The sequence below is a fragment of the Sorghum bicolor genome, chromosome 4, assembly GCF_000003195.3.
Source record: "Sorghum bicolor cultivar BTx623 chromosome 4, Sorghum_bicolor_NCBIv3, whole genome shotgun sequence".
NCBI lineage: Eukaryota > Viridiplantae > Streptophyta > Magnoliopsida > Poales > Poaceae > Sorghum > Sorghum bicolor.
This window is the reverse complement of record NC_012873.2, coordinates 8552723-8563590: the sequence shown is the minus strand read 5'-3', so window position 1 is coordinate 8563590 and position 10868 is coordinate 8552723. Positions and strand designations below refer to the sequence as shown.

General features: G+C 39.1%; 1 protein-coding gene across 1 annotated transcript; it reads right to left on the bottom strand.

The window, feature by feature from the left end:
- On the bottom strand, positions 791–9596 carry LOC8073785 (xaa-Pro dipeptidase). The gene is made up of 16 exons (XM_002451757.2): positions 9429–9596; positions 9257–9306; positions 9116–9176; positions 8689–8784; positions 8452–8601; positions 8102–8233; positions 7314–7441; positions 6730–6772; positions 5549–5632; positions 4637–4678; positions 4428–4498; positions 2832–2885; positions 2637–2742; positions 2478–2546; positions 1653–1796; positions 791–1152 (listed from the first exon to the last, which is right to left on the bottom strand). Exons 1-16 carry the CDS (start codon positions 9570–9572, stop codon positions 994–996), a joined length of 1533 nt encoding a protein of 510 aa, XP_002451802.1. The 5' UTR covers positions 9573–9596; the 3' UTR covers positions 791–993.

Here is a 10868-nt window from a genome sequence, read left to right as displayed (position 1 = left end):
ACCTGATCTCCTAGCGGATCTACATGTGATAAATAAGTATCATTAGACTAGTGGATTTTTTAGTAAGCATATATTAGGACATACAAATATTAATAATATTTTCTATAAATCTAATCGAACTTTAAATAATTTTACTCCTCAAAAAGCTAGGTGTGTAGTTATCTTAAGATGGAGGCTAGAGTGTTGGCCGGTACAAATCATACTAAATAACTTCAGGAGATCAAGCCCAAGTATGGCTTTGAGAATGATGGTTGGGACGAGTGAGTAGTGACGGGTGTAGTCATATGCTCAAGAAGCATAGGGATGATGATGTCCGCCGCCGCTTCTCTTCACTTCACTCTTTTGCTGTTTTTTTTGTGATTCTATTCATATATATAGACGATGTGTAATGGTGGAAAATCATGTTATGGTATTCATGTTGTATAACTTCGGCACTATCTGGAGGAGCAAATGATAGCACATATTTTATGGATTTCCGTGCGTGACACTAAACTTTACTCGTGTATGACACACCGGCACAGCCTTAGTCATCTAACTAAATTGGGAGCCTAGATGCCTTTTAAGTAAAGTCTTTCAATTTTCAAGTCGTCTTTGAACTATTCTTACTAAGATTTTTACTGTGATTTTTCATCTTGTCTATCGGCACATCCACACAGCTGAGCTCTTAGTCAGTTGGATTGCTATTAGGTTTCTTAGTGAAACAGAAACATTTTTTGTCCAAACTTCTTCAGGTCCAGGATGAGCTAATTCCAAGGCATTTGAAACTCTGAAAGAAAAAAAAAACAAGGCATTTGAATAGCTAAACGTTTCTCAACGATCTCAACCACAAAACCGAAAGATTACAAATTAACTGAGCGTACGGAATGTTTTCCAGCCTTAATGGTTATTGGTCATCAATCCAACAGTTTTGTGCCTCGGCCTCACTATTTATTGAATATAAGAATCTAGATCGAATTTGGTTCAACTTAGGATATGGATTCAGCATGGAGAAAGTTACAATGCTTTGGATATGCCATTTCTATTCTCTGCTGCTGCCGCCGCCATGGAACTTGAAGCCGGCAGAGGCCATGCTGCGCCAGCCATTACAGCCTCGATCTCCCAGGTCTCTCGAGGGCAGTTTGTGAGGTTCCGGCATCCTTGAGCTGTCACATACTACAAAAAAAAGGGAAGTCCATTGTTAGGATGAACACTATATATAATGCAGAATTGAAGTGAGCAGAAACTTAAGTAAACAAAAATGAAAATTGCAATAGAATATCATGCTGCTCTTCAACCCATTACCATAATATGAGATACAAGATCCCTGGAAACAATTGTCTAAGTATGATCATTGGTCAGATCCATAACCCTGATGCAAACTACTTGGAGTAACTATAAGAGAACTAAATAAATGGAACTGGTGGTAATAGCCAAATGTATCTTTTTACTGCTCAACTAATAGAAGTACCTTTTGATTTTACCTGTAATCCATGCCATAGCACAAAAACAATGCAAGGTTGCTTGCCAGAAAAGGCTTACCAATATGTGAACACACATTATATCAGTTTTACGTTTCCTATATTCAAGGTGTTCCAGGTAAACAATATTTGATTTACTGCAAAAAGACATTGTGGAATAACCACGTAATATCAAAAGGGGTAACCAGGACATACCACATCACTTTCAATGCGAACGCCACCAAAGTTTCTATACTTTTCAACCTCTTGCCAGTTGAAGAACTTTGAGGAAATTGGATCATCCCTTGTTTTATTCAGCAAAGCATCAATGAAATAGCAGCCTGGCTCCACTGTGATAACCTGATCCAGATCACAGAAGATCAAATATTTTATATTAGTGCACTAAGAAGAAGATACTGAGCATGTTCGGCACTGGTTGCTGTGGCTGCTCCTGCAGCTGCAGCTGCAATTCTCCCTCACAAAAGTATTGTAGCAGCAACAGCACAAGCTGCAGTAGAAAGACTATTTTCTTGAGGAAACAGCTGCAGCAGAAAGACTATTTTCTTGAGCAGAAGCAACAGCTCCAACAGTACAACTTTTTTTTCCCTTCAATGAAGGTAAGTATACCAAATGATGCCATTTGTCAGATATTTGCATGCATATAGGGAAGTGCTTTTACCTAGTTACATTTTAACATTATCATTCCAAACTTTCTATTGGGCTGCTATTTCACGAACACGAGACAGCGCAAGCACAATGGATACCTGTGACCTCATGATTGTTTATCAAGAATTGAACATGAGAAATTCATGAATCATACAGCCAGGAGATGATAGGATGTACATGATGTACAAAGAGCAGAGCAGAGCAGAACAAGGAATAATTGGGTCGCCGGGGAGGGGGATTGTCTGGGAAGCAATCAGACAGCGGTATCACATCTCATTCTCAATCATGAATTCATGACAAGGCATATAAATGTAGCAGCATTCTGCTATTCCTCTTTACTGCTAGATGTTAAATTTATGGCACAAGTAAACTAACCATTCCTTCTTTCAGTTCTCTTGTGGTCCGCAAGGAGCTCAATCCTGGATCCTTGGGCCTCTCCAATCCCTAAATTAGGAACAAGTGCTACTCTCAGTTGAAAGCAGCAAACAAATGTATACTGGAAACACTGTAATAGTCTATGAAGAGTGTATAGACCTCAGGGTAGCCTCCTGGATCATGGGTGTCAATCCCAAGTAAGTGGCCAAGACCATGAGGCATGAAAACAGCCCCTAACCTTTGAACCATCATATCATCAACATCCCTGTAGAAAATGGTTTTCAAGTGGAACAATAGTCAGAAAAATAGCTCCATGGGTTGAAGTTTTGGTAGTCACAGTGAAAAGTGACGCACCCTTGGACAATTTGTTCCTTCCTAAGAGATTCAAGTATTGCCCGTTCTGCTAATCTGCAAGAGAGAGAGATGGACTATGCTTGAAGCATATAGAAGAAAACAATGCAATCTGGGTAAATAAGCTAATACATTAAAGGGTTGTTTGGATATAGTCTGTTTTGCGAAAATCAACATCCTTAAAACTCGTTTTTGCCTAACTACCACTAGATCTCCGTTTCTAGCACAACAGAAATGGGTATACAAAAATCTGATTCTCCGTAAAACTAGAAAACTGTGTTTTATCAAAATCGACTGCGACTCGTTTTTAACAAATCCAGTGTTGAAACGTTGTGCTCACACACACATGCTGCTGGCTGAATCAAGATCGTATGACAGAAGGTCATGTGCTGCCTTCATTCAGTTTTGTGTTGAGTTACCATTGCTCATCACTGGAAAATTGTGAAAAGAGGAGACACAGACAGACATAAGTTCAAGGGTTATATCCAAACAGAGAATTATATAAATACTTCCTCCGTTCCAAATTATAAGTCACTTTTTTGTCATGCATTTTGCTATGTATTTAGATATATTATTATATCTAGATACATAGCAAAATGGATGAACCAAAAAAGTCAAAACAACTTATAATTTGGAATAGAGAGAGTACATGGTTAGCCGAGTAACAAACCTTAAATTCATTTTTCCTAAAAACTCTACTAAAACATGTTTCGCAAAAAAATGGCCTTTATTTTTGTAACGCCCCAGAGTCCAAACGGCTCAGATCCACTCTACAAGCTGGGTGAACCACACCTACCACCATCCCATTTATGCTTTCGTCCTTAAAGTCAATGTGATCTGGGTAAATAAGCTACTTTAGAAGCTGGAGTACGCTCAACAATGGAACAAGGCGTGGAGGTGCTTAAGATGGTGGCACTGAACTTTCACCAGCAGATCCGTGTGGATGGGAGAGGCTGGATGAGCAGAACATTGTCAACTTAGTAGCTTCTACAGTTGGTGACTGTTAATACTGTTAGTCATTACCGCCTGCGTGTGCTGTGAGCGTTGGCTGATGGGGCATATAACCTCTTAAGTCACTCTAGTGTGGAGTAGTTTCTAGATTCCATTTGCTTTTTGCTTCATGGATTGTGTGCCTACTCGCGATGTCTAACTTGTCTGCCATATCGTTGGGGTGTCATATGCGGTTTCTGCAGCGTCGTATCTTCAACTGATAAACATCGTTGTGTTGCTGATTAGTAATGAAATTAGGGTTTCCCATCATGGGAAACAAAACATTAAGCCGAAGTCCTGAAAATGCTTTAAATTAGATCTAAGCTGATAACAGTCACATTAAGCATCCAAAAAGGCAGGCCAATTACGAATAGTAATGCCATGACCCAGGAATGTGTGCGGCAAGGAGCACCAGCCGGTGGTGCAGGTGCAGCTGCTCTCCTTGGTGAGGTCAGGCTGCTTGGATTCAGGGGCATCTAAAGTATGCCTATGACAAGTAAATAGTCTATGCATTAAATAGATGCATCGTGCAAATTAAATAACTCTCCAGGAATAATTTGGGGTTTGTTTTAGTTGCACATCCAATATGTTTCAATAATGCATTCTTACTTGTGCATATCCATCCAATTAACTCCAGGCCGCATGTGTGATATAACAGCATTATGAGCCTTAAGCACAGCCTGTAGAAAATGTAAATTGCTTTAGATTAAGAAAGGCTGTGGAACAAGCTCAAACAGAAGAAAGCTGGTAACATGTGATTCTAAGTACCATAGAACAAACAGTATTAAATAAAATGGATTTTTACAATAGGTACTTACATTGTATATTATTATCTGACTGCTGTTGAATTTCCCATTTATCTGAAAGCATGTAAATTCATTAGATGAAATTATTAAACAAATGTTGTAGTAAGACATGATAAACAAAACCATGTTGGTTTAAATCAAGGGCTATGTAAATGAAAGCTCCAATCTAGATTCCAAAAATATGTCACAAACAAAGGATTAAAGTGAAAGATCTGTGCCTCTGACGGATGCCAGCAGCATTATAACCCTCCAGCAAACGATTATAAAGTAAAAGAAAATAAACCTGGTAGAACCCAGTTGAAACTATTAAATGTATATTACATAATAAGCTTGATTTTGCTCAGTACCAATAATCTGATGACAAAGAACAGAAAAAACAAACATATAAAGGTAGAGAAAAGGAGTGCTAAAGATACAAAAAAAAAAGGATGCTACTCAGCTACTGAAATTTGTTATTGAGCAACCATACTCCATGTGACAACAGTAGGGGAAAAAGCGCTCTATGTGATGTGATAACAAAACACTAGTAAGACTCGGACAGAAGGGGAAACAGAAACACCTGTCCTGTAGTCTCAAGAAGCTACACTATAAACAATGGTTTATAACATGGATACATTTAAACAGATAGAAAGACTAAGATAAACATATAATAGATGCCATTCCAGGCGTTCACTGAAACGACCTCTCTCCTGTACATTTAATTCAAGATCTAAGACCATGTAAAAAAACATGGTAGGTGCCCCTATACCCTACCATTGATCTTATAATAAAAACTACATCCTGAAGCTGATGACACATAAATTAGTTTATAGAAAAAAATGCAGTGGTGTCGTTTCTTTTAACAGGGGAAAAAGGAACAAACAAGTCCAAATAGTAGACACTAAAATTTGGAACATTTAGATGTCTGATCTTTGTAGTACTTACAGGGTATGAGCATGTGATATCAGATCCATAGAAATGGTACTCAGCTCCCATATCCATTAGTGCCATGTCTCCATCATTCAAAGTCTGAAATCATTTGAGACAATCAGACAGCATGTACTAAAGAGCAAACGTGAAAACTTAAGCTCCAAGAGGGAATACAAATTAGAGCTCCCTCAAAGAAGAAAAGTACATGCACCGTCACACAAATAAAAGGAGCGGTGAACAGCATATCATCCAATAAAAAATCGACCAGGGGGAGAGACGTCCCCCTGATTTTCGTCTTAAGAAGATGGTGCCGTGACTCGAACCCGGGCTGGCTCAGCCAACCGCTTCTTTGGCGTGTTGTGCTGACCAGTTACACCGTGAGCATATCATCCAATAGCTTCAATTGTTGAGATATCTTTGTTGGATTTTATCTTGTAACCCTACTAACCTACACAGCATCAAGTTGACACTTAGCCATAGCTTTTCTGTTTGATTGATTAGCCTGTTGAAAAGTTCTGTTGCACTTCTAGAAGCTTTTTTTATTTACATGTATGTATTAATACCACAGTAGGGGGTCCCCCACCTACTGTATTTCCCTAAAAATAATTGGGTGTAAATTCAAGATCTGACATTGTAGTAGCTTTCTCATGCTCTTTTGGGACACCAGTGCATGTAAATTGGACCACGTTACTAACCAATATTATGGTGTCATTAATACATTTGATCTTGATACCTCCCAAGCTGCAAAACCTACATTCAAAGGTTTCCTAACCTTTCCATTGCCATGCATATGTTCATGTCAAATGCTTCAGTACTGAAAATGAACATATATTTTCTACAAACTAACTAGTGAGAACATATCAGACACCACTTGGTATATTCAAAACATAGCGTATCAATTAAGCAAAATGTCAACCAAGTTACTTTCCTCGTATCATTGTTTCAAGTACTCAACTACTCCAATGAGTCTATGAGCATAGATATCAAATAGGGAAGAGAAAATTGCTCCATGGTACTTAACAAATTACAGCTAATTAAGAGCAAGTAAACTATATTGCTTGGTTTCAAACAAACACCAGCTCAAGTAGATGTTGGGATTATAAGAATTCCAAAATCCAAGGTATTTGAGTGTTTGAAGGATTAAGTTTCATTTTCTGAGTATGAAAAGAAAATGCAAAGATCAAGTACCATCCTACCCGGTCATTTGGCGCTGCCGCGTGTCCATAATGTAGAACAGCACTGCAAAGGGCAGAACACTTATATGTACTAGATAGTCCAACAAACACAAATGTAACAAAATTCCATGTGTAAAGATTAGTCTTCTAATCCTAAGCCAAAGTACCAGTTTCCAAGATAACAGACTTGAGGCAGATCCAGACGAATGTCACATGGTTCATTTCTTACAGAAAGTAATATCATACAGAACTTTACATGTTTCCTCGAATAATTCAGCAAATTATGACAAATACCCCACTTAATAAGTGACCACTAAAAAGAGACATCACATTCTCCAAAGAAAAAGAAAGGAGAACTTACTGAAATTTTTGTAGTTGATTTCTGATGTTAAAATGACTTTTTATGAAAAAAGGCTATATGCTATCAGTAGAAATCTGTGGTCTTGAACAGGGTGAAGAAATTGTTATCTGAGCTATAAACAAAAATAGCAAGCGAAACAATAAGAGACAGTGATCTAAGATTTGATGGTCCATGCACACCCAATTTCAATAGTAGTTAAGCATAAGTAAAGCCACATTTTACAGACAATGTCATGCATTCTCACCTATTATCTCCAGTAGCACATATACATGTATAAGAGCAATGTCGGCAACCTCCATACATATAAACATGGTGAAGGAAGATACTTTCTAACTGATATTCCTTCATGCCTGGCCTTGCTCGTCTCATAACCTGGTAAAGCGAAAGGGAAACCAGATCAATTTAATGTATCTATAGAAAACAGTAACTCTATAACGTGTTTGGTAATCATAATACTCAAAGTATAGCCTAGTGGGATGGTGAGATAGTACTTCCCTTGATTGCGTGAAATTTCTGTGCAGAGGAAAGTTAAAACCTGGTGCCATAAGGTGGCCAGATGTTTTACTTTATTTTAGACCTTGTAACAGAACATTACTAATAGTTGTTATACTTATTCAGTAACCAAATTAATATCTTTAGGGCTCCTTTGGATACACCCATTCCCCATGGGGATTGGAGGGGGGAATGATAGATCCAAAAGATCCCTTATTGTACCTTCACAACCCAAAGAGATAGGAAAAGGAATAGCAACTCTTGGGCCAAAACAAGCCCTAAACACCATCGAATCCAACTTTTTCGAAAAAGTCCTCTGTTGGGAAAAAAAAAGTAGAGCTAGGCAGCACCTGGCTCTAGCTGGAGCAAGATTGATTGACCTAGCACCTAGAAATTTATTCTAGGTGTTTTTCCCATATTCTCCACTTTTCAATGTAAATATTCCAAAGGTGTAATAACCTAGAAACATTGCCTAGATGCAATCCAAACACCAACGATGATGAAAATATGAAATAAAAGAGTAGATAGAAATTTTTATACCTCAATGTGAGCTTCAGAACTGACATCATTAGCATACTGGATGAGAGCAAGCTCCAGATCAGATTTAATCACACGGCATTCGGTCAAAATTGGATGAAGTGTACTTAAATCAGTATCAAACTTCTCAATCCCCTAGCATGGAATAAAAACATTGTAAATCAAATGCACAAAATCATAAGATAAAGTAGAAGAGATGAATTATTTTGATAATTAAAGATATCTAACAGATAACGCAATATGTATCTCATTTTAAGATATTGTTTTGATAAAATCTGAAGAAAAAAAATACAAGTAATGCATGAAAAAAATGGAATGTATGTTCTCTAACACTTAGAAAGTACATCGTGCACCTCAAAACTAGCAGGCTTTGAGAAATTTCCAGAGTCAGTATTCCTCCCATGTAGCAGAAACAGAAGAGGCTTTCCATGGTCCCCGAAACGATCTTGCACAACCTGTGCAATCTCATCAACATAGAATACCATATCGACCTTGTATGTATCCTGCACGTATTCATGAAAGAAAATATTACACTAATTCAGAATGTAGCATAACTAACAAACAATCAAATACTCAAAATAGGAAAGTACCCTGAAGTACGACAAAGGTTGTATTTCACCCATCCAAACAGCATAGTCAGCTGGCAATCTTGGAGCAAACAAAATTGACTGTCCAGAGGCGATGTCCTTTGACAACAATAAAAAGAAAAATCAGTACATGACAAGCAGAAAAAGGAATCATCAACTGAACAACATGACATGACCCTGCGATGAGTATTGTTAGTAGGACCAATTGTCATGTAGTGACTAAGCCATCAACAAATATAAGCAGCAATAATATCACCTGACTCAAGATATACGCCAAGATGTGCAAGTGATTCTATGACTCTCATATACTATCAGCCATATAGTTAAATCAGGCTCATGAATGCTGAAAGCCTGGTTTGCTGCTGTATTGACTGAAACCGGATCACGTATATTTAGAATAATGGGGTGAAACAAAAGGAAGAGAGCTCACAATTGCACCGTAGAACCCTGGTTCACGCACTCCAAAGAGATAAGCGAAGTAGCTCTCCTGCCTGCAACATTGCCCGATTTATGTCTCAACATGAAATCCAAAAATACCGGCAGAACAAACACTTGGGTTCAGCACGAGTACCTGAAGAGCTCGAGGTGATCGGTGCAGTACCGCGTCTTCTCCTCCCCGCCCTTCACACAACGAGGAATCGAAAACACTCCAAAAGTAAGTAGGCGCAGACGATCAATCAGATCAGTAAATCCGAGGAGAGAGAGAGGTAAAAAGGGGAGCGCCGAGTGGGAGTGGCACGGACCTGGAGGAGGACGAGGCCGTGGAGCGGGCGGGCGGAGGCGGAGAGGTGGCCGCGGAGCGCGGCAACGAGGCGGTCGCGGTTGCCGGCGTGGAGCTCCATAGGCACCACCGGCGGGGCGAGGGAGGAAGTGGGGGAGGCCGCCATGGTTGGGAACCGCACTCCAAAGCTTGGCTGGGGTTGTAATTTATTGGAGAAGAGTTTGTGTGGGCCAAGTAACGCAACTCAAGAAAGCCAGCCCAATGAATGAGTTGATTGGGCTAAACGCCTAAACCATTGTAGGCTTGCCTCTCTTTTTTTTTTTTTTGAGATAGGCTTGCCTTTTTGTTCTAGCTCTTAAAAAAGCTCAATTGTATTCTCTCGCGAATGAATCCAAATAGGTTTTGTTATTTCTTTTTCAATTACATAAATACACTCGAAAGAGTGACTCACATCTGATATATCTTAAGAAAAAATAAGCTAATATAAAAGATAAACAACAAGACACAAAACAACCTCTAAAAAAATACATCAAAGATCAAATCGCTCGTCTTCTTACTTCGATCATCCATTACCTCGAGACTTAAAGGTCGTACTAAAAAGACAACAAAGGAAAAGAACACCTACAAACACCCTTGCTAAACAAAGGCTTTGAAGACCGCAAAAGCCACTTATCGCTAACAATGAGATTGAGTACCCACTGAAAGACCATCGGCTAGAAGAATCCTTCAAAGAACACTTACAATCCTTCATCATCAGAGCAAAGTGTTCGAGATGTTGAGCCTCGCTAAGGAACAGACCAAAAGAAGATGTCGAGATTACCACATTGAAAGTCAACATGCCAAATGCCAAAACTGAAGAGAATCCATAGATCTAACCGACCAAACTCTCACTAGCCCTTTGTCGACGCCATATCAGACGTCGTTGGGGGCAGGGAGAGACTAAAAGACTTTATTCCAAAGCATCATCGTCGCATCCACCTCGTCGACGACACCAAAAATCAAACCCTAAATGAATAAGGATCAGCTAACCTAACCTAAAACTACAAAAGAGAAAGGAGTTGGGTCCGTAATTCTCTGACCACTGGTAAGGTCGTCGGTTAGGAGAGAGGAGAGGAACTGAGGCGGTGTCACAAGGAAGAGCTGCGACGACGATTGGGAGAGAATTTCCGTGCGTGTGGAACTACTACTCTTGGTCTTTGGTTGGAATGGATAACCAAGGGCTAGTATTTTGGTAACATGACATTAGGGCTGCTTGATAAACCATTTCTTTGTGGAATTGAGGGGATTGAGACTATAACCAATTTCCTTTTTTTGGAAACTAGAGTATGTTTGCTTTTATAATGCTAGGGAGTTAATCAAATTTAGCATCACCAAATCCGAGGCACGACCAAGCGAATTTATGACTATTGCTAAAGCCTAAGGGATTGTTTAACATAGCTTTATCCAACTTCCACGCTATAGT

Excerpts from the sequence above, each read along its gene's own strand:
- LOC8073785 (XM_002451757.2), bottom strand. The coding sequence starts at position 9,572 with ATGGCGGCCTCCCCCACTTCCTCCCTCGCCCCGCCGGTGGTGCCTATG. Across the intron at positions 9,307-9,428 it reads ACGGCCTCGTCCTCCTCCAG|GGCGGGGAGGAGAAGACGCG; the intron begins GTCCGTGCCACT and ends CGTTGTGTGAAG. Across the intron at positions 7,442-8,101 it reads GTTCTGAAGCTCACATTGAG|GTTATGAGACGAGCAAGGCC; the intron begins GTATAAAAATTT and ends TCGCTTTACCAG.